Below are 24273 nucleotides of genomic sequence, written 5' to 3'. Positions count from 1 at the left end.
GGGCTTTTATTGGCTCTGCAAGTCGAGACTGACTCTTTAAACAGAAGCATAGCCTTCCAGTCAAAGCCTTGAGAAAATAACCAGTTTTTCCAATTGTGTCTTGTTACAAAAGATAAACGGATTCTTATCGCACCAATCCAAACAACTATATTGCCATAAGTTAAAAATACTCACAGATGGTTTCCAGATTCTGGAGGAACCAGGCCGGGCACAGTGGCTCACGGCTAATCCCAACACTTTGGGAGGCCAAGGCGGGCAGATCACTTGAGGTCGGGAGTTCGAGACCAGGCTGGACAACATAGTGAGACACCATCTCTACTAAAAATACAAAAAGTACCTGGGCATGGTGGCCCCCACCTGTAGTCCCAGCTACTCAGGAGGCTGCTGCAGGAGAATCGCTTGAGCCAGGGAGGCGGAGGTTGTAGTGAGCCAAGATCCCTCCACCGTAGTCCAGCCTGGGCAAAAGAGCAAGACTGTCCACAAAAAAAAAAAGGAGGCAAAGAGAAACAAGCATGCTCTAAATCTTGTTCACAGGAGTATACCTCACTCAATTATTAAAGACCATAAATAGTTTAAAATAAGTTTCCCTGACTCTGAAAAACAAGGATCAGCAATATTCCCAGCAAAAGTCAAAAAGGTTGCTTCAGCTTTAAGTTCAGTCCATTTAGTTCTTGTTTTGCTTGATATTCGTGAACACTTCAGCTCTTTATGAGTCCTGTACATTTTCCTTTATTCCAACGTGACAATCTCCAAAGTTATCAGAAACCTGTATTTGAGAGTACCTGCCAGAGTCCTATTGTTTATTATAAACTATCTTTTGAAAATGATTAAAACCAGACAACAATTGTCTGTGAATAGCAAAATGTCCAGGTTAGTTGCAGTTAGAAACACAATTGACAAAGAAGTTTGGCTATCTCTGTAGTTTACAATAACTTAACATAACAACCTTAATTATGGTTGATAGCATATACTTAATTAGAATTTTAGAAATCCCATACAATTTTGGAACATACATTAGCATTATTCACAAAAATATAACCTAAAGAAAACTAAACATTTTGGCAATCCCATGTACCTAAACATGTCAAATGATCCTATTTACCTATTTTTTTGATATTCCAGGAGCACTCCAAACCATCCAAAAAGCCAAACATCAGGAAAGACAATTTTGAAACTGAAGTTTGATTTTGGGAAGGCTGTTAAATATGTTCGAGGTTTAAAGCACTTGATGTTATGAAACACAATTCCAGATTACCATAAGTTATTTATTTTGCCAAAATGACGACTCAGAAATTTTAAAGAAGCAAAAACCTTTATAACCCTTTACAAATTTTGCCAAAGAGCAGATTACTGCCTTAGGAATACCTTGTTGTGCTTTTATTTCAATGCTCAATTTACAGAAAAATCATATAATACCCTTTTGAAATTTAGTCAATATGTTCACATAGAGAACCCCTTTGCAAGATTAATTTCCACAATACTTCCACCACTTGTTTGAACCTGCAACTTCATCCTATCTAATTTAAAACAATCCTTTAACCCTAGGCAAAAATTTACATTTCCATGCTTTCTTATAACCTTTTACAAAAAAAACACATTTGGCTGGGCATGGTGGCTCATGCCTGTAATCCCAAGCACTTTGGGAGGCTGAGGCGGGTGGATCACAAGGTCAGGAGTTAGGGACCAGCCTGGCCAACATGGTGAAACCCCATCTCTACTAAAAATACAAAAATTAGCCGGACATGGTGGCGCATGCCTATAATCCCAGCTACTTGGGAGGCTGAGGCAGGAAAACAGCTTGAACTCAGGAGGCAGAGGATTCAGTGAGCCGAGATCATGCCACTGCACTCTAGCCTGGGCGACAGAGCAAGACTGTCTCAAAATTTAAAAAAAAAAATTTTTTTTACTGTTCTTAACACACCTCCCATATAAATCTATTTCCAGTAGTCTCAATTACATGTTAAAACAGTAACTCCTAGCAGTTTTTAATTTAAATGTAAAACTTGGTAAGTTGTTTTGTGTGCTAGATGCAGCCAAGGTTTGACTCCTAGCATAATTAAGGGCATGGTTAGTTCCATATGTTCCCAGGCCTTAATAATTATGAAGCCAGCAAGTCAAATAGTTCTCAAAACCCCAAAAGCAGTTTATAACCTTAAACACTAAGCAAACCTTGCATCTGACCTGCATAATTTAGTCCGCCTGTTTACATTTTGATGGCATCTGCTTTGTACCAATAATCTTTAAAGCTGTTTTTATTTCTCAAAGACTAAAGTCACATAAACTGAAGGTACCACAGCTTTTATTTTCTCTTTTAAAAAAATAAGCGCTTGTCTTTCTTTAGGCCAGATTAATTAGAGCTCTTTTTACAGACATCATACACAACATATATATATATAGTTACACAGACAGGCAGAAGAAACCCCAGTCACTGGGTGGGATCCTTTAAGAGACAGGGCTAGGAAAACATGCAGCTATCAAACCAGAAAGGAACTCATTCCCTAAGGCAGGATTGCTAAACAAAGCCTTACCAGGGAGTTACAAGCCATGCTCCCAGATTGTAAAACAAGATAGAGGCCTGCAGTGAAGTTCCCTGCAAACCACACAGACATGCAAAGCACACCAGTGTGCAGGCCAGCTGGAGTTTCTCTGGGGACCCCTTCCCACCTGGCTGTCTCAAAAAGATAAACATTACGGGCGGATCACAAAGTCAGGAGATCAAGACCATCCTGGCTAACCCAGTGAAACCCCATCTCTACTAAAAAATACGAAAAATTAGCCGGGCGAGGTGGCCCGCGCCTGTAGTCCCAGCTACCTGGGAGGCTGAGACAGGAGAATGGCATAAACCCGGGAGGCGGAGCTTGCAGTGAGCTGAGATCAGGCCACTGCACTCCAGCCTGGGCAACCCAGCAAGACTGTCTCAAAAAAAAAAAAAAAAAAAAAAAGATAAACACTAAATTCCGGTAAGGGTTGAGAGCAGAAAGGGAGGAGAACCTTAAGGGCTTCACTGACAGTGTTTCATTGCTTAAGTTGGGTGATAGGGTGCATCCTGTATTATTTTTTACACTTCTTTGGGTGTCTGAATTATTTGATAATTTTTTAAAGCTACAGGACAGTGTGATTAGTGCTATTAGGAGGACAGTGCTAAGGTGGCATTTGACAGAAGCACCCAGGCTTTTGTCTGGGAAGGCTTCCAGGAGGACTGTCATTTAAGTTGAGCCCTGAGAGCTGTTAGCCAGGAGAAAGCAGGAAGAGTGTTCTCAGGAGAAGGAACAGCCTTTCCAATAGCCCAGAGAAAGTGTCACTTTGTGAAGGAACTGAAAGAAATCTGGGGCGACTAGAGCAAGGTTCTGTAAGGGGAGAGGGAAGACAGGAGGTGAACTAGACAGCAGAGTTGAGTATAGGCTTCTTCCTCAGTAGAAGCTGTTGGTGAGTTTGAAGGTAGAGAATAACTCAGGAAAGTAATGGTCATGAGCTATCTCACAAACTCAAGTTCAGTCAAATTATTTTTCTCAAAGAAAGCCCCTATGCCAGAATGTCAGGACATTCAGGTACTCCCTCTTTCCTCTTTGCCCCCTGCCCCATGGCTCGAAATCCCAGGAGCTGAAGAACGCTGACATTGGAGCGGTCTGGCCAGGCCATGGCCAACTAGTCATCTTCTGCCTAACACACAGCAGCGGCCCTCTCTGGCCTAGCCCTGGCTTAAACCACAGGAGTCACTGGGTGAATGTGCCCTTCTCTTTTTGCTTGGAGGACACCTTTGTGACACCCTCCCTGTCCAGGAGAGTCTGGAGTTCCTGTCTTAGGGCTGTGCATAGCTGTTCCTGTACCTGGAAGACCCTTCCTTACCCAGACACTTCATGGCTCCTCCCTCACTTCATTCAGCTCTCAGGCCAACTGCTGCCTCATTTAAGGAGGCCCTCCACAAAAACCCTATCTAAAGCTAAAATGTGCTGGAGCCTCAGATCTTGCTTTTCTTTATTACACTAATCTCTACCTGACATTACGTGTATTTGTCTGCCCCACTTGCACTACAATGTAAGCTCCATGAAGACAAGGAGTTTGTCCTGCGGGCAAGAACCTTCTCCTTTGACTGTAATACATTAACAAACAGCTCCAGAACCTCATGGCTTACCCCAACAATCCCTTTCTTGTTCGCACTGATGCCCAATGCTTCATCACAGCAGAAGCGGCAGTGGGAGGACAACATAGCAAATCCTACACTGGCTCTTCAAGCACCTACCTAGAAGAGATGTCTATGACTTCCTTCACATTTCTCTGGCCAGAGCAAGTCATATGGCCCCAAGTGATCAACAGATTCATCACCTATTCAACTCTCAGCAACTAGAAAAAGAGGGAACTTCCTCAGTATGATAAAGGCATCTCCAAAAAACAGCTAACCTGACACTTGCAAAGACCAAATGCTTCCCCCTGTGGATCAAGAACAAGGCAAGGATACACAGTAAGGCAAAGAAATAAAAAGCAAACAAAATGGCTCTATTCAAAGATGGCCTGATTGTACATGTGGAATATCTTAAGGAATCTACCCCTCAGAAAGCTACTGGAAATCATGAGTTTGGCAAGGTCACAGAATTCAAAGTCAGTATACAAAACTCAATTGTATTTTTATTTTCTGGACATAAACAACTGGATGTTGACACAAAAAACTGGAATTTACAATTGAATTTTTTTCTTTTACAATGGAATTTTTTTTTTTTTTTTTTTTTTTTGACTCTGTTTTTTTTTTTTTGTGCCCAGGTTGGAGTGCAATGGGACAATCTCAGCTCACTGCAACCTCCGCCTCCTGGGTTCAAACGATTCTTCTGCCTCAGACTCCCGAGTACCTGGGACTACAGGTGTGTGCCACTACACCCGGCTAATTTTTTTGTATTTTTAGTAGAGATGGGGTTTCACTATTTTGGCCAGCCTAGTCTCGAACTCCTGACCTTGTGATCTGCCTGCCTCAGCCTCCCAAAGTGAGAATTTTTTTAATTTAACAAAACAGGTACAAGACCAGAACACCGAAAACTACAAAAAATTAAAGAAGACCTAAAAAGTTGGAGAGATATACTTATACTGTGTTCATAGATTGGAAGAATCATTACTGTTAAGATGCCAGTTCTCCCCGAATTGATCTATAAGTTCAATACAATCCTAGTCAAAATTCCAGGAGTTTTGTTGTTGTTGTTGTTGTTAAAATTGACAAGTTGATTCTAAAAATGTATGTGGAAATACAAAGGACCTAAAATAGCCAAAACAGTTGTGAAAAATAACAAAGTTGCAGGTCTTACAACTACCTGATGTTAAGATTTACTAAAAAGGGATAGGTGCCAGGAGCGGTGGCTCACGCCTCTCATCTCAGCACTTTGGGAGGCTGAGGCAGGCAGATCATGAGGTCAGGAGTTCGAGACCAGCCTGACCAACATGGTAAAACCCCATATCTACTAAAAATACAAAAATTAGCCAGGCGTGGTGGCACACGCCTTTAATCCCAGCTACTCAGGAAGCTAAGGCAGGAGAATCACTTGAACCCAGGAGGCAGAGGTTGCAGTGAGCCGAGATCATGCCACTACACTCCAGCCTAGGCGACAGAGCAAGAGTCCATCTCAAAAAAAAAAAAAAAAAGAGAGACAGGAGAGAGAGCCTAGAAATAAACGCACACATTGGTTTTTCACCAAGCTGACAAAGGAATTTAATGAAGGAAAGGATAATCTTGTCAATAAATAATGCTGGAACAACTGGATATCCACATGGAAAGAAACCTTGATTCTAACCGCTACTTGGGAGGCTGAGGTGGAAAGATCGCTTGAGCCTAGGAAGTTGAGGCTGCAGTGAGCTACTACACTCAATTGTGCCACTACACTCAAGCCTGGGCAATAGAGAGAGGCCCTCAAAAAAAAAAAAAAAAAAAAAAACCCTACATGGAGACACGAATCACACCCTAAAACAGCTAAAATTAAATGGGCTAAAATAAATAACAAGTGTTGGCAAAGATATGGATCAAACAGAACTCATACATCACTAGTGGGAAAATAAAATGGTACAACTACTTTGGTAAACAGTTGGAAGTATATGATATTAAACATATACTGACATATGACCATCTGACCAATCAGGTATTTGCTCAAGACAAATGAAAACATGTCTACACAAAGACTTATATTTTAAGGTTAACAGCAGTTTTATTCATAGTATCCCAAAACTGGAAACAATGCAATATCCATCAAGAGATAAATGAAGAGTGTGGTACAGACATACAATGGAATAACTATGCACCAATAGATATAACCTACTGATACATGCAACAACGTAGATGAACCTCAAAAACATAACACTGAACAAAAGCAGACAGACACAAAAAATATATACTACACTACACTACTATATTCTACAGTTTGAATATTTGTGTCCCTCCAAAATTCATGTTGAAACTTAATCTCCAATGCAATAGTATTAAGAGGTGGGACCTTTGGAGGTGATTAAGTCATGAGAGCTCTTCCCTGGTGAATGAACTTAAGCCCTTTATAAGAGGGGCTGCACACAGCATTTGCCCTCACTTTTTTTTTTTTTTTTTTGCCTCTCTGCCCCTTCTACCATGTGAGGACAGTGTTCAAAGCACCATCTTCAAAGAAGAAACTGGGCCCTCAGATGCCAAACCTGCTAATGCCTTGATCATAAACTTTTCAGCATCCAGAACTGTGAGAAATAAATTCCTATAATTTATATAAATTACCCAGTCTCAGGTATTTTGTTATAGCACCACAAATAGACTTAGACACTGTATGATTCCATTACTGGAAATCTAGAAAAGAAATTCTAATCAAAAGAGTCATTGCTTGGAGCCAGGAGAGGAGAAAGGATTGATTGGGATGGGACACATAGGAAATTGCCAGTGTGATAGAAATGCTTTGTCTCTTTATCTATGGGGATAGTGACACAAGTACATAAATGTATCAAAACTCATTGAAATATACACTTAAAACTGTTGCATTTTATTATATAAAATAATGAGTCAATAAGTTGAGTTTTTAAAAACTCAGTATTTCTTCCTGGAGTCAAGATTTCTGAGGTTTCTGGCTTGGGAAATCAGATGCATGCTGTGCCACCTACAGATGAGGAAACACAGAAGCAGATTTTGAAGAAAGAAAAGTTATCTGGGAAATCTTGAGCTTCAGTTGTTCTTTAGAAAAATGTTCATTCAAATCTCTTCTCCATTTATTAATTGGACTGTTTGGTTTTTGTGTTGAATTACAGGAGTTCTACATGTACACTGGATATCAATTCCTTATTAGATATATGACCTGAAAGTAAAATAAATGTAAAAGTCAGGAGAAATAGAAATTTGGGAAAAATGAGCACATATATGGCAAGTGAAGTCATGGCAGAGAATGAGATCATCCGGGTAATGCATGTAAGGCTGAGAACAGAACCTTCAGGAGCACCAGGGATGGACAGAGACTGAGAACAAGCCAGAGTGACAGGAGGAAAACTAGGAGAGTATGATGTCACAGAGGCCAAGGCTTGTATATTACAAGGAGAAAACAACAAAAGATTATCCACTCAACTAAGCTACCCAGTCCTTTGTAACCCAGTGACAGCAGTTTCAGGGCAATGGTAGTAGCAAAGGTCCAACCAATTGCCTTGGTTAGAGGGGTCAAGAGAATATAAAGAAGTTTAGGCATTTCAACAGATACTGCTGGGATACTTGGACAGCCAAATGCAAAAGAATGATGTTTGACAGTGACTTTACATCATATACAAAAATTAAGTCAAGGATCTTAATGGCTCAAAGACCTTAATGTAATAGCAAAAACTATAAAATTCTTAGAAGAAAACATAGGAGTAAATCTTCACGACCTTGGATTTGGCAGTAGATTCTTAGATGCAACACCAAAAGCATGAGCAAACAATGAAAAATGTAGATACATCTGACTTCATAAAAATTAAAAACTTTGTGTATTAAAAGACACTACCAAGAAAGTGAAGACAACCCACCTGGGGGAAAATATGTGCAAATCATGTATCTGATAAAGGACTAGTATAAGGAATACAAAAAGAACTCCTACAACTCAACAACAAAAAACCCTGATTTTTTAAATGGACAAATTAAAAAATTGGCAAAAAATCTAAACAGACATTTCTCCCAGGAAGATTATACAAATAGCCAATAAGCATATGAAAAGGTATAACATCATTAGTCATCAGGAAAATGCACATCAAAACCACAGTGAGTCCTGTGGTCATGTACTGGAAGACTTAGCAGTGGTAAGATGTCAATATTACCCAAAGCACTCTACAGATTCAATGTAGTATCTATCAGACTCCTAATGGCAGAATTCCAGAAATAGAAAAATCCATCTAAAATGCATATGGAATCACAAGGGACTCAACAGCCAAAATAATCTTGAAAAGAAAAAGTTGGAGGTCTCATACTTCTGAATTTCAAAAAATACTACAAAACTATAGTAATCAAAAAACCGTGAGCCTGGCACTCAACTCCTCCACAACAAAGGACCAAAAAAGCAAGTAGGTAACCACGTATCAGGCAGAACACCAAAGACAGAACACTATTCAACAGGGAAGTGACAGGGAACCTCTGAGGCACAAAAGGAGCAGTAAATAAAGCAGCCAGTGTGTCTTGGATTGGCTCAGAGACAGGAGGGACATCCCATTTCTGGGAAAAGAAAAGTCAAAGAACCGCAGTGGTCCACATTCCTAGCACAGATGCTGGCACCCACAGGGGATGCTGTCAGCCTTCACAGGCCCTGAGCCCAGTATATGGAGCTGCCTGGAATCCATGCAAATACGTTGTTCCAGAAAGGGAATTCCACTGGATCCCACTCACATCCCAAGAAACATGCTGCTGTGGCACAGCACCATTTTAACAGCCTAGCCCCCACTAGATTACATCCTGCCTTGGGGTCCCATAAGCCCCTGCAGTCTACATCCCTGGGCCCCCAAGAACATCCTCCCACATCCATCCAGAAGGTTGCAGTATCACAATCACCCAGCAGTGCAGCCAGGTCCCCAGTACTCTGACCCATGAAGTGTCTTATATCCCAGGGAACAGGCAGTGTAGCGCACACCAGGGAGGCTGTCCCCAGGAAAAAGGGAGCTGAAGCTCCCAGAACCTGGGAGCCATCTTCCCAACACCAATGCCACCAACAGAACCTTGCCCCTCTCAGCAGGGCAACAGCACGCCTGTGTGCACCTTCAGGAGGCCTGAGGACCAGTGTGTCCATATGTGCTATCCAAGAACCTAAAGACAGGCCTGCTCCACCCACTGTCACCAGCGTTCTCAGGTGCCATCTTTCCCTCATGCCACTACTGGTGCCTATATGCTCTCTAGGGGGGCCTGAGCACTGGCCCACCCCATCCAACACCACTGGTGCCCACGCACACAATCCTAAGGCCTGAACAGGCCCACCCCACCTACCACCACCAGTGCCTACCGAAGTGCATCACCTAAGGGGCTAGAAACTGGCCCATTCATCCTGCCACAGCTACTGCCAACAGCTATGATTGCCACCTGAGGGTCCAGTGTTTAGCCCACTGCTGCTACTGCCACTGCCAGCACCATAAATACAGCCTGGGGGCTTGAGGACCAGCCCACCTGGGCCCCCCCACTACCAGCACTTACGCCAACTGGGGGTCCTGAGGTCTAGCATGCCCAGCCCATCGCCAACACAGCTAAAGCCTGCCCATGCCACCAAAAGGCCCAGGGACTGGCCCCTCTGGCATCCCTGTCCCCAGAAAAGCCTCACAACAGCCTCAACTAACAATGGCAGCTTAAGCCACTGAGGACTCACAGACACCAGTGACATTGGTTACAGCTGAAGAAATCATTAAGCCTATACAACTGTGCTCACCAGAATCAAAGCCAAACATCCTAATCACAACCAAAACTACAGATATGCCTACAAAAAAGTCTTTCCTTATGAAAGCCAATCCATAAAATTGGAAGAAGCAACTATTCCACTAGCTGAATAGGTATCAATGTAAGGACAAAAGAAACATGAAAAAGCAAGGAAACCTGATGCTGCCAAAGAGACACAATAATTCTCCAGTAACAGATTCAAAAGAAAAGGAAATCTATAAAAATGCCAGAAAAGGAATTCAAAATAATGATCTTAGGGAAACTCAGCAAGTTGCAAGAAAACACAGATAATACAAAGAAATTAGGAAAACAATTCATGATATGAATAAGACATTCAACAGAGACAGATATAGAAAAATAACCAAACAAATCCTGGAACTGAAAAATTCAATGAATAAAATTTAAAAATGCAACTGAGAGCTTCAAAAATACACTAGATGAAGCAAAACAAAGATTTTCTGAACTTGAAGACAGGTCTTTTGAAATAACCCAGTCAGACCAAACAAATATTTAAATTCTGAGAGTTTCAGGAAAGAGAAGGGAAAAGGCATAGAAAACCTATTTAGCAAAATAATAGTCAAACATTTCTTAAGTCTTGCAAGAGATACAGACATCCAGATACAGGATGTTCAGTAATCCCAAAAAAGATTCAAACCAAAAAGGTCCTCTGCAAGGCACATTACAATCAAATTGTCAAGTCAAAGACAGAGAGAATTCTGAAAACAGCAAAAGGAAAGCATCAAGTCACTTACAAGAGACTTTCCTATAAAAAAAAAAACAAAAACAAAAAACAAAAAACAAAAAAAACAACCACCTTACAGGTCAGGAAAGAATGGAATAATATATATTACAGTGCTGAAATAAATTTTAAAAACTGCCAGCAAAGAATATTAAACTAAGTAAAGCTATCCTTCAAAATTGAAGGACAGATAAAGTCCTTCCCAGACAAGTAAAAACTGAGGGAAGGAGGACCTCAGGCCCTCAGAGGAGCCTCATAGTGTGGCATTATACAGAGCCTGTGAGGGAGCCCCATCAAGTCACCTCTGGCATCCCAGGACAACTAGCAATTGCACCCAAGGCAAGAGGAGCAACAGGAGGGCTGCCAAGGTCCAGCTGGAGGCTCAGGTCATGGCCACCCAGGAAATGTAACATGGAGAAAAGGATCCAGAAACTGATGAGCACAGGGAAAGAAAACCTTTTGCAGAAACAGATGAGGAAGACAAGGGGGTTGATGTAGAGAAGCTACAACTAATTGCAGCTGCCATTAAATAGGGTCTTGCTGCAAAAAGAAAAAGGCTTCAAAAGTATACAAAAGCTTGCATCAACACCAAGAACATAACTGAATGATATTTTGAGAACATAAAAGGCAGAAACGTAATTATAGATGTTCTATGCAGTTGCTGACTTTGCTTCAAGAATACAACATAGACATGTAGAAGACTGAGGAGAGAAGAAAAACTAAAATATTTCAAGAGCAACAAAAGAGGTGGCAACAAGTTAGCATTGTTAGAGCAAATGAAAGAGATTAAGCTACTATATGAGCAACTCATGAAGAGTATCATGAAAGAACTCTTTCAGTGAAGAAAGTCAAATTGCCAAGTTCCAAGATAAAATTGTGTCGGAGACACTGCAGCAAGAGTTGGCACTTATTCATAACTTGAGCTACACTAAACCACATGACAGTGTTTTGATATTCCTGTATAAATCAGTATATTTCTTCTATCATTAGTCTGTTAAATGCCAGACCTCATTTCTGTGATCTGTTGAATGAATCCTAGATAGTTCGGTGAGAAAGCAGCAATTGCACAGTTATATACACAGTCAGTTAAATTTTAACATTAATGATAATTTAGTTAAAAAAAAAAAAAAAAAAACTAGCCAGGTGCAGTGGCTCACACCTGTAATCCCAGCACTTTGGGAGGCCGAGGTGGGCAGATCACGAGGTCCAAGGCGGGAGGATCAGGAGATCAGGAGCTCGAGACCATCCTGGTGAACACAGTGAAAACCCGTCTCTACTAAACAGACAAAAAATTAGCCATCTGAGCTGCACAGCAAGGGTCATATGTAATCCTGGGTCATGAACCTGTCACAGTTTGATTAGCTGCTTTTGTTCTGCCTCTGTATCTTTGCTTCGTGCCACTGTAAGCTTGTTTCAAGCTAGCCCAACCCCTTTTAGAAGTGGGTATAAAAGTCAAGTGCTGTCTTTGTTCTGGGCCCAGTTTTTGGATGTTAATCAGCTGGGTCTGAGTGCACTCAATAAAAATCCTCCTGTCTCACCCCCATGGTCTCTCCAGTCCTCCTTCATTCCCACAATAATACCACCCTGAACGTGCCCAATCTCATCTGATCTTCAAATAGACAGGATGGTATCTACCATCATGGAAACACAAAAAGTCTTAAAACTCACTAGTAGAGCAGAAACACAAGTGAGAAAAAGGAATCAAACATTATGACTATTAAAAAAAAACCCACCCAATTGTAAACAATACAAAAGAAGATAGGTGAAATGCTGTCTCTACTAAAAATAGAAAAATTAGCTTGGTGTGGTGGTGGACACCTGTAATCCCAGCTACTTAGTAGGCTCAAGCAGGAGAATCGCTTGAACTTGGGAGGCGGAGGTTGCAGTGAGCTGAGATCCCACTACTGCACTCCAGCCTGGGAGACAGAGCAAGACTCTGTCTCAAAATAAAAAATGAAAGAAAAAAAAAAAGATAGGAAAAATATACATACAAGACAATCAGAAAACAATTAAAAGCACAGGATTAAGTCTTCACCTATCAATAAAAACCTTGAATGTAAATAATTTAAATTCTCCAATTAAAATACATAGACTGGCTGAATGGATTTTAAAAAACAAGATTCAACTATATGTTACCCATAACAAATTCATTTCACATGTAAAAACACATATAGACTGAAAGTGAACAGATGGAAAAAAATATTCCATGCAAATTGAAAACAAAAATGTGCAGGAATAGCAATACTTATACATAATAGACTAAGTCAGAAAACATAAAAAGGGACAAACAAGATCATTACATAATAAAGGGATCAATTCAGCAAAAGGATGTGACAATTTTAAGTGTATATGCACCCAATACCAAAGCACTCACATATATAAACAAACACTATTAGAGCTAAAGAGAGAGGCAGATCCTAATACAAAAAAAAGCTGGGGATTTTAATGCCTCACTTTTGATATTGGGCAGATCATCTAGACAGAAACATCAAACTTAATCTGCATTATAGACCAAATGGACCTAACAGACATTTACAGAACTTCTCTTCCAACAGCTACAGAATATACATTCTTCTCATCAGCCCATGGACCATTCTCCAGCATAGACCATGTTAGACCACAAAACAAGTCTCAATAAATTTTTAAAAATCTAAATCATATCAAGTACCTTCTCAGACCACAATGGAAGAAAAGTAGAAATCAATAACGAGAAACTTTGGAAACTACAAATCCATGGAAATCTAACAACTGGCCAGGTACAGTGGCTCACGCCTGTAATCCCAACACTTTGGGAGGCCAAGGAAGTCAGGAGTTCGGGACCAGTCTAGCCAACATGGCAAAACCCCGTCTCTGCTAAAAATACAAAAATTAGCCAGGCGTGGTGGTGTGCCTATAATCCCAGCTACTCAGGAAGTTGAAGTGGGAGAACTGCTTGAAACTGGGAGGCAGAGGCAGCAGTGAGCCGAGATCACACCACTGCACGCCAGCCTCAGCAACAGAGCAAGACCCCATCTCAAAAAAAAAAAAAAAATCTAACAACTAATGTGGAACACATGCAAATGTACATGTGGATGTGGACAAAGAACCATATGGCTAAGCCATAAAAAAAAAAAAAAAACAATAAAACATGAAACTCGGGCAAAAAACTCCACCACCAGAGTAGAATGCTGTAACTTCCATTCAGCCCTTCAATCCCACCTTCATTGGCTGGACTGGTTTTCACAGCATCTCTCTTGCCTGAGACATCACGGCATCTCTAAGTGTATCCAAGACCTTCTGGTAGGTCTCCAGAATGTCCTGGGCAGTGGGTCTTTCTGAGGGAGTCTGGCTCTTGCATGCTTTGTGAATATCAAACAAATGGAATCGGACCATATCACTCCCTTCAACGTGCCCCAGAAGGAAACTGGAGATGTCTGGGATCTTCCAAATGTCAATCTTCTCGTCATATGAGGGCATGAGATCATCGCGGAAAGGCATGTCCTCTCCGTAGGGCCACAGTTGCTCTGGAGCCACAAAATCCCCATGAAGCTCCCTGTGGCCGCACTTCACCAGTGTCCCAGAGCTGTGGTTCACCAGGGGTAAGGCATCCAAGTCATTCGCCAAAATGCTGAAGTTGCTTGTCAGCAGATACTGGGACAGTGTCTTGGGCAGGTCATTGGAGTCACACATGACCCGTGTGCCCATGGGGCTGTGGTGCAGGTAATTAATGATGCTGACATAGTCCATGGCCAGCTGCAGCCTGTGCTGCCACGTGTTGACATTTTGGTACTTTGAAAGGTTTAGTGTTTCTTCCAGGTTACTCAAGGAACCTAGAGGGTGATATTCAGTAAGAATAGTGTTGTCATCCTCACAATAGCCAAGCAGCGTGACAACATGTGCACCTTGTAGAGATTTCAGCATCTGCAGTCCGTGGAGGAAATCATCTTTCATCTCCAGGCTGGTAAGCCGTGAGAGGGCAACTTTGTGCTCCTTCCACTCAGACAGAAAGACCTGCAACAAAGCCAAAGAGAACATCAGGCCTGAACTCTCACCTAATTTAGTGACCAAAGAACAACGAATATCTTTTAAGTGGCAGGTGTTCGGCAGAAGATACAGAAATTAACAAGGTGCAGACCCCATCGCAGAGTTGCTCTCCGTCTAATGATGAAGATAGACTGAAGAGCAAACACAGCATTCAGCAAGGCAAGTGCCACATTAGTGTGTGGAACCTCAGGGCAGGAAGCGATTGCCTCTGGGCAGGACACTGACGGCTGCTGCAGAGGGTGCTAGAAGGTTTCTGGAAGCTGGTCTCATAGAAGGAGGGGGACTTGCAGATTCTATGTGGGGCAGGGGAGTGCTGGCTCAGGAGGGAAGAGACTCCATATAACTTCATGGCAGGGAGGAGTGGCAAAGTAGACTGCCAGTTCCAGTGGACCACCGCACAGTGGGTGGGGAAGAAGAGGAGGCAGGGGAGTGGACTGGAAAAGTGGGTAAGTGTGGAGACCCTGAAAAGCCTACATGAGGGCGTAAAGCCCTGCCCATCACATGTAACAATGTTACTGATTAATTTTAAAAGGTGGCACAATAAATCATAAATAAGAATATTTATATGTAAGGAAAACATTTTTACATGTTCTGTGGTTTGGTGTTACTTCAGCTGTAAAAGCAAGAGCTGAAATGCTACACAAACGCGAGACCTTCTCATAGAGTCCACAGCAAACAGAAGAGCAAGTGCACATTTCTGCCTTGGATTTCCACCTTTCATTTGCTTGCAGGAAACACTGTAATTAAAGAAAGAACCTCTGATCGTTTGCTTAAATCCCAAGAGAAGGCAGAAGATTACAAAAGAGAAAGCAGGTTCAGGACTCAGGAGATTCCTGCCCCAGGCTCGTTCTGCAAGCAGTGTGTCATGTCATCGTTCCAATAAAGGTATGGTTTCCAAAGCAGTTTTGTTGCATTATTTATCAAGAGACTCTAACATGTAAATCTAAAATCTAAGGCAATAAGCAGAAATAGGTAAGAAGTTCCAGGAACAAAAATCTGGCATTATTTATAAAAAGCATAAACTGAAACTTATCAAAAGGTGGGAGCAGTATGATCAACATAGTGAGAACCCATCTCTACAAAACATTTTTTAGAAACTAGCAGGGTAGGCCGGGCATGGTGGCTCACACCTGTAATCCCAACTCTTTGGGAGGTCAAGGCAGGTGGATCACCTGAGGTCAGGAGTTCAAGACCAGCCTGACCAACATGGAGAAAACCCATCTCTACTAAAAATACGAAATTAGCCAGGTGTGGTGGTGCATGCCTATAATCCCAGCGACCTGGGAGGCTGAAGCAGGAGAATCACTTGAACCCAAGAGGCAGAGGTTGCCATGAGCCAAGATCACGCCACTGTGCTCCAGCTTGGGCAACAAGAATGAAACTCTGGCTCAAAAAAAAAAAAAAGAAGAAATTAAGAAACTAGCAGGGTGTAATGGAGTGTACGCATAGCCCCGGCTACTCAGGGGAGACTGAGGTAGGAGGATCATTCGAGTCAAGGTGTTCAAGACTGCAGTGAGCAATGATCACATCACTGCACAGCTGGGTGACATAGTGAAAACTTATCTCAAAAAAAAAAACAACTATATATATATATATAATGTGGTCACCAAAATGTATATATTTATAGAGTTATAACAGATAAAAGTAATGGTACGGCTAGGTGTGGGTCTCACACCTATAATCCCAGCACTTTGGGAGTCCGAGGCAGGCAGATCACCTGAGGTCAAGAGTTGGAAACCAGCTTAGCCAACATGGCAAAACTCCACCTCTACTAAAAATACAAAATTAGCCGGGCATGGTGCTGCATGCCTGTAATCCCAGCTACTCAGGAGGCTGAGGCAGAACAGTAGCTTGAACCCAGGAGGTGGAGGTTGCAGAGAGCCAAGATCGCGCCATTGCACTCCAGCCTGGGCGAACAACAGTGAAACTCCACCGTCTTAAAAAAAAAAAAAAAAGCAATGTTACAAATGAGAAATATATAAAACCGTTTGTATAATACATTTGTATAATATTGTTCCAACTGCATAAAATGAGACAAATTTAAATTACAGCACACAGAAATCAAAGGAAATATGCTAATGCCTTAGTTGTCTTTATATGGTAAGATTCTGGGTGATTTTTTTTTCCTTCATATCTTTTGGTATTTTCCAAGATGAATATAAATTACTTTTACAACTTAAATTTTTTAACTCAAAAATATATAAATTTCAGAAAAACTGGCGTTGGGAATTTAAAAAAAGAAAAAGAAAAAGAAACATTATATAAAATGGAGGTGGATTCAAGGACCATGAAGATCTTCTCTGGATCTAAGAAGGGAGGTTCATTACGGAAAAACGCAGATAACTTTGATTGGCTCATAACATTCAAACGAGAACTCTTTCAAGACTCTCTAATCCTCAAATTTGAGAAATTTCACTAAGGATAATAATTTCCATTAAAAAGTCATTTTTTGGCCAGACATGGTGGCTCACGCCTGTAATCCCAGCACTTTGGGAGGCCAAGGTAAGCGGATCACAAGGTCAGGAGATAGAGACCAGCCTGGCCACATGGTGAAACCCCATCTCTACTAAAAATACAAAAAAATCAGCTGGGCGTGGTGGCATGCGCCTGCAGTCCCAGCTACTTGGGAGGCTGAGGCAGGAGAATCGCTTGCACCCAGGAGGCAGAGGCTGCAGTGAGCCAAGATTGCACCACTGCACTCCAGTCTGATGACAGAGTGAGACTTCATCTCAAACAAAACAAAACAAAACAAAACAAAACAAAAACTATTTTTCACTCTGGCTGCTACATGCACTAAAAATTTTCTAAATTTTAAGGACTGGATAAGGCCACATTCTAAAAGTTCATGGTTTTTTAATTTTCATATTGAACACACGCTCTCCAAAGATTTGCATCCCACTGAATCTGATAATTGGCTCTAATACAAACAATTGAGGTTTTGTTCAGATCCATGGCTTCCTTACACCCACCAACACTGGCAATGGCTTTGGTTTTCTAGGCCCATTTTTCACCTAAAAACGATGCTGGCTTTTGGGAAGCTGCTGCTACACATTCAACAGTAAGTGGGGGGCCGGGCGCGGTGGCTCATGCCTGTAATCCCAGCACTTTGGGAGGCCAAGGTGGGTGGATCACGAGGTCAGGAGATCGAGACCATCCTGACTAACACGGTGAAACCCCGTCTCTACTAAAAATACAAACTGTAGCTGGGCGTGGTGGTGGCCACCTGTAGTCCCAGCCACTCGGGAGGCTGAGGCAGGAGAACGGCGTCAACCCGGGAAGCGGAGCTTGCAGTGAGCTGAGATTGCACCACTGCACTCCAGCCTGGGCGACAGAGCAAGACTCTGTCTCAAAAAAAAAAAAAAAAGCAGTAAGTAGGGGAGGCTCAGCCACAGGCCCCAGGACTCCTGAGCCCTCACTTATGTCTAATTCATTTTTGTTTCAGATACATGAAGATTATTAAATATTATTATGAAATACCATTAGTCTTTGAGATCACACACAAATATTTGAATCCTCCAATATAAAAAATTTGCTAGTCATGGACTGTTTAAGAATCATTTCTCACAACCTCTAATTTAGTTGCTTTTAATCATTTTCTCAAAGACTTTTATTTGGAAAGAAGAGTTAATATACTTTACCTTTTTTATTATAAAATTAATCATGAACACCTTTCTTGGTAAAAACTCAAATACAGAGGATAGGGAGGATGTCTCCCTGCCCCCAGTTTTACTTCCCAACCCAAAGGAAGCCTGGTAACTGGCTGTTATCCTCCCGTAAGTTTTTCTATACCTTTATATGTATTAGTGTACACCTGCAAAACAGCATTTGGGTTTGCTGTTATACTAATGGTATTATAATACACATACACTGCAGCTTAATTTTTTCATTTAACTGAGCCTCAGAAATCCTTTCCATATATACATGTAGACCTAGGCCATTCCTCTTAAAGCTGAGTAATGTTTCATAGTTTGGGCATAATACCTACGCTAGTATATTTCCAGTAAGATTTTACAGATAATATTTCCTTTTTTCTTTAAAACTAAAGTATAATATAATAAAAATACAAAGAATTTGGAATGGATGCTGTCAAAATGGATTGGATTCTTTGATTATTATGTAGCTATAATTTTGCATAGACCTTTAATAAAATCTTATATGATCTATTTCTAAAGACCTGGACATTTAAGTTAGTCCCTTGTCTAATGACAATGCTACAGTGTACAGCCTTATATTTACATGTCTATGCATATGTGCAAATATTTTATAAGCTAGGTAAGTAGATTATCGAAGGAGAATATCTATTGCTATCATTACCCTCCAAAGCCTGTGCCAGCATGTACCTTCACCAGCAGTGCATGAGAGAATCTTAGGAATACACCCTTAGTCACAACAGATATTACTACTGTGTAATTTGTGCCAATCAATGGATGAAAAATACCTTACTGTTCTTATTTGTATTTCCCTGATTACTAATGAGGCTAGGCATCTGTCATGTTTTTAGGCATTTCTGTATTTCTGCTGTCAAAAGTCTGTTCACTGTCCTTTACCCAATTTTCTATAGGTTGTCTGCCTTGTGCTTATTAATATTGCTGGGAGCTCTTTAAATACACTTGACCCTTGAACAACAGGGGTTTGAAATGTGCAGTTCCACTTACACACAAATTTTCTTCTGCCTTTACCACCCCTTGGATACCAAGACCAACCTCTCCCTTTCCTCCTCCTCCTCCTCAGCCTACTCACTGTGAAAAAAACCAAGGATAAAGACCTTTGTGATGGATGATGGATCCACTTCCACTTAATGAACAGTAAATGTATTTAATGAACAGTAAATGTATTTTTTCTTATGATTTTTCTTAATAACATTTCTCTTACTTTAAGAATACAGTATATAATATATAAAGTACAGTTAACCAACTATTTATGGTAGGCTTTTAGTTAAGTTTTTAAGGAATCAAACAGTATAAGTAGATTTCTTATTATGTGGAGGGTCAGTGCCCCTAATCTCCACATTGTTCAAGTTGGTCAAGCTCCTTTATTATAAATGCAAAAGACAAGATCCAGAAAATAATTAGGCCAGACACAGTGGCTCACACCTGTAATCCTAGCACTTTGGGAGGCCGAGGCAGGAGGACTACTTGAGCCCAAAGTTCGAGACCAGCCTGGGCAACATAACAAGACCTCAACTCTTTAAAAAAATTTGTTTTAATTAGCCAGGCGTGGTGGCACATGCTTGTGGTACCAGTTACTCAAGAGGCTGAGCTGGGAGGATCGCTTGAGTTTAGGTTGCAATAAGCTATGATCGCACCACTGCACTCCAGACTGGGCAAAAGAGAGAGAGACTGTCTCTAAAAAAGAAAAAGAAAATAATTAACTTAGTTAATATGGCCTTACAATAATTTAACTGCTATGTAGTCAAATGTGTCTTCATTGTGTCAATAAACAAATCCCTACCACCATGAAATTGACATACTAGTGCAGGAAGCAAACAATGAATAAAATAAATAGGAAATGTATAAAGTATATTGGAAAGAGAAATGCACTTTAGAGAAAAATTAAGCAGGGATGGTTTGCAATTTTAAACGGGGTTGAAGGAGTTCTCACTGGGGTGGCCTTTGAGCAAGACCATGAAGAAGGTAAGGGAAGGAGTCATGTGTTATTTGTGGAACTACAGCCTAGAGAGAAAACAGCAAGGGTGAAGGGCCCTGGGGTGGAAGCATGCCCACAGGCTTCCAGAACAGCATGCTCTGATGCTGGAGTAGACCAGACAGGGACCATGGAGCAGGAGAGAGCTGGAGGGAGGGTGTAAGTCTCACAGGGCCTTGTCGTTGCAAGGGCTCTTTTACTCAGAAGGAGACAGAAAGCACCAAAGGATTCTGAGCAGAAGAGTGACGCTATTTGACTAATAATTTAGCAGTAGAGGCATTCTGAGTGCTGTGCTGAGAATAGACTGAAGAGGTAGGCAGCAAGTGTGCAGCAGAAAGACCATTTTTGGAGGCTAGTGAAACAATGTAAGTCCAGGCTCCAGAGTGGCTTTGGGGGCTGGCTGAGTCCTGGTGCAAGCCTGAGGAGTGGTCAAATTTCAGGTCTCCTGAAAATAGAAGCAATGTAACTTGCTGATTAACTGAATGTGGATGAAAGAGAGGTCAGGATATTGCCCAGATAAGTGGCCTGAACAGCAGGACTAATGGAGTTAGGAAATTTATAAAAGGTGTGTAGGCTCTGAGGGAGATCTGGGACACGGTGAGTTTGAGAAGCCTCTCAGAAACCCCAGGTACATGTCGGGTAGGCAGCTGGATAGAAAAGTGCAGGGAAGCGGTCTCTGCACAGATAAAGCCAGAAGGCTGGATGAGGTCACCTGGGGGCAAGCACGGAAGACGAGAGGTCCAGGGTTAGAAGGGATGGAAGGGATGAGGAGGCATAGCTGACAAGAGGCCGAGGAGTGGACACTATTCCTCCATGCTTTAATGGACTGTTCATGTAACATCTTTCCAGATGGTAAGCATTAAATATAGCCTCAAACATCATGAGGGATCCTCCCGAAGGTTACACAAAATGAGAGTTAAAAAATAATGTAAGAGAAAGAATCAAATCCACTATTCTGACAGGATCCAACCCATACTGTATGAATTTTTAATGTACTATACAACAGGTCCTTCAATAAGTCATTTCATTATAACAATGAGAGAAAAAAAAACTGATTCCTGGCTCTGCTATAACCTTTCTTCTTACTATTCCTGTTGCCCCAAATCTACATTCCAGACTTCAAGCAGCTCCCCTGACACAGGAGTGCTGTGTCCTTGAGATGACTGAGAGAGTGCATAACTGTTTCTTTTAATGTAATCTTGGGTTTAAAAATCTCAAAGGGATCAATCTCCAACTGTATTCTCAGGGAATAAATTGGGGAGAGAGAAAGCATCAAGAGGAGAAGGGAACTTCTGTTTTGTACTTCACCTCCTACTGAATATTTGAATTGAATGTACTGCTTTTATAATTTTTTTTAAAAAAGAATAAAGAAAAAGGAAGGAGTCAATCTGTCTTTCACAAACCAATTAGCGCAGCCATGGGGCAAACCTACCCATTGCTCTCAGTAGAAGACACAATGCTTCTGACAATTCCAAACACAAACCAAATATTCACAGTCGAGGAACAGATTTCATCATTTCATTTCGTTTCACCACTTCATTTCATTTCATCATTTTATCGCTTCATTTCATCATTTAATTTAATTTCATCATTTCTTTCATTTCATTTCATTTCGAGACAGGGTCTGCTGTCACCCAGGCTGGAGTACAAAGGGGCAAATCTTGGCTCACTTCAGCGTCCACCTCCCAGGCTCAAGCAATCTTCCCACCTCAGTCTCCCAAGTAGCTGGGTCTACAGGTGTGCACCACCACACTCATCTAATTTTTATTTTATTTATTTGCTTATTTATTTATTTATTTATTTATTTATTTTAGAAAAGAGATCTCACTATATTGTCTAAGCTGGTCTCAAACTCCTGGCCTCAAGAAATCCTCCTGCCTCAGCCTCTCAGAGTGCTGGTATTACAGGCATGAGCCACCGAGCTGGCCTCCCAAGATTTTATGAGGATTTAACTTACGAGCCTTTGTGTTCAGGCCCTTAAAATATAAACTGGGTACAACCACATAATTTGGCTAGATTCCAAGGACACACCTTCTATGTCCTCAGTGGACTTACATACTTATAAAACAGACTAACAGAAAACAAGACAAAGGGAGCTGGAGGGAGGATGGGATGGAAGTCAGGAACATCAGGGAAAGTTTCTCAAAGAGAGATAACCTGAGCTGAGACCTGAATGATGAGGTCTTGGCCAAGGCAAGAGGAAGAGAATTTCAGGCAGAGAAAGGCACTACAAAGGCCCCGGGGTGAGAAAGGGCTTGGTTTGATCTGGGAACAAAAGAAACAGCAGGTGACCATAGGGCAGAAAGTGGGGCCTGGGGTTAAGGAATAAAGTGGCATGACCTGGTTTGGGGAGAGAGAAAGCAGCAAGAGGAGAAGAGAATTTCTGCTTTGTACTTCACCTCCTACTGAATATGTGAATTGAATGTACTGCTTTTATAATTAAAAAAAAAAAAAGAATAAAAAAAAAGCAAGGAGTCAATCTGTCTTTCACAAACCAATTAGTGCAGCCATGGGGCAAAGCTACCCATTGCTCTCCGTAGAGGACACAATGCTCCTGACAATTCCAAAGATGACAGTGCATTTAAAAGATGACTGTGCATGGCCCAGGCGTGGTGGCTCACACCTGTAATCCCAGCACTTTGTGAGGCAGAGGAGGGCGAATCACAAGGTCAGGAGATCAAGACCATCCTGTCCAACATGGTGAAACCCCGTTTCTACTAAAAATACAAAAATTAGCTGAGCATGGTGGCGCAGGTGCCTGTAATCCCAGCTACTCAGGAGGCTGAGGCAGGAGAATCACTTGAACTAGGGAGTCGGAGGTTGCAGTGAGCCGAGACCACGCCACTACACTCCAGTCTGGCGACAGACCGAGGCTCCATCTCAAGGAAAAAAAAGAAAAAAAAAAGATAACTGTGCATGGTGAACAGCAAAAGAAGCAGAGAGACCTGTGGAAGGCAAGAGATGAGGACTTACTGAAGATGGGCCAGTGGGCAGAGATTATCAAACACATGTGGGACACATTGTGAAAAAAGAATGGATGGAAATGCTCTCACATGTGGGACACATTATGAAAAAAGAATGGATGGAAATGCTTTTTTTTTTGAGACAGAGTCTTGCTCTGTCGCCCGGGCTGGAGTGCAGTGGCCGGATCTCAGCTCACTGCAAGCTCTGCCTCCCGGATTTACACCATTCTCCTGCCTCAGCCTCCCGAGTAGCTGGGACTACAGGCGCCCGCCACCTCGCCCGGCTAGTTTTTTTGTATTTTTTAGTAGAGATGGGGTTTCACCGTGTTAGCCAGGATGGTCTCGATCTCCTGACCTCGTGATCCGCCCGTCTTGGCCTCCCAAAGTGCTGGGATTACAGGCTTGAGCCACTGCGCCCGGCCGGAAATGCTCTTGACTTAACTAAAGGGGGGAGTGGGGGACTCAAGGTGACTCCCACATTTCTGGCTTGAGCAACTGGGTGGAAAGCGATGCCATTTGCTGAGCCAGAGAAGGCTGGGAAAACAGGATTCAGAGGGGAAAATATCACGAGTTCCACGCTGGACATGCAGAGACACTGAAGATACCTCCAAGTAGAGATGCCCAGTAAGTAGTGGGATATACAAATCTGTGGCTTGGGGTAGAGGTACAGGCTGGGGAATAGAAACTTGGGAGTCACCAATATATGAAATGTATTTACAGTAACGGCACTAGATTCCATCACCTAGGAGCAGATCTAAAGAAGACTCAAGAAGAGGGTCCAGGAAGGAGCCTCGAGGAAGGTTTCTTGCATCAGCACTGTTCACATTCAGTCCAGATAACGGCTGAGGGGCCAGGGCCATCCTGTGGGTTACAGGATGTGTAGCAGCATCCCTGGCCTCTACCCACTGGATGCCAGTAGCAACCCCCACTCCCCAGTTGTGACAACCACAGATGTCTCCACATATTGCTAAATGGCCCCCTGAGAAGCAAGATTGCTTCTGGTTGAGACCGTGATTTATAGTAAGATGAAG

At 41.9% G+C, this 24273-nt stretch overlaps 1 protein-coding gene across 7 annotated transcripts in view; it reads right to left on the bottom strand.

The window, feature by feature from the left end:
* Positions 1–424: 424 nt before the first annotated feature.
* The window catches only part of POMK (protein O-mannose kinase), a 46726-nt gene continuing 22877 nt past the window's right edge, over positions 425–24273 (bottom strand). For 2 of the 7 annotated variants that reach the window (XM_023214423.1, XM_023214429.1), the window contains 2 exons: positions 13812–14603; positions 6555–7298 (listed from right to left, as the gene is read on the bottom strand). In XM_023214423.1, the coding sequence (XP_023070191.1) occupies positions 13833–14603 (771 nt within the window). In that variant the 3' untranslated portion in view covers positions 6555–7298; positions 13812–13832. Of the gene's footprint in view, positions 474–6554; positions 7299–11860; positions 11890–13811; positions 14604–24273 lie in introns of those variants that run through there. The other 5 variants (XM_023214427.2, XM_023214425.1, XM_023214430.1 and 2 more) reach the window with 5 other exon arrangements.

The sequence above is a fragment of the Piliocolobus tephrosceles genome, chromosome 7, assembly GCF_002776525.5.
Source record: "Piliocolobus tephrosceles isolate RC106 chromosome 7, ASM277652v3, whole genome shotgun sequence".
Taxonomy (NCBI): Eukaryota; Metazoa; Chordata; class Mammalia; order Primates; family Cercopithecidae; genus Piliocolobus; species Piliocolobus tephrosceles.
Note: the sequence above shows the minus strand (reverse complement) of the source record. Positions and strands in the feature narration are given on the sequence as shown.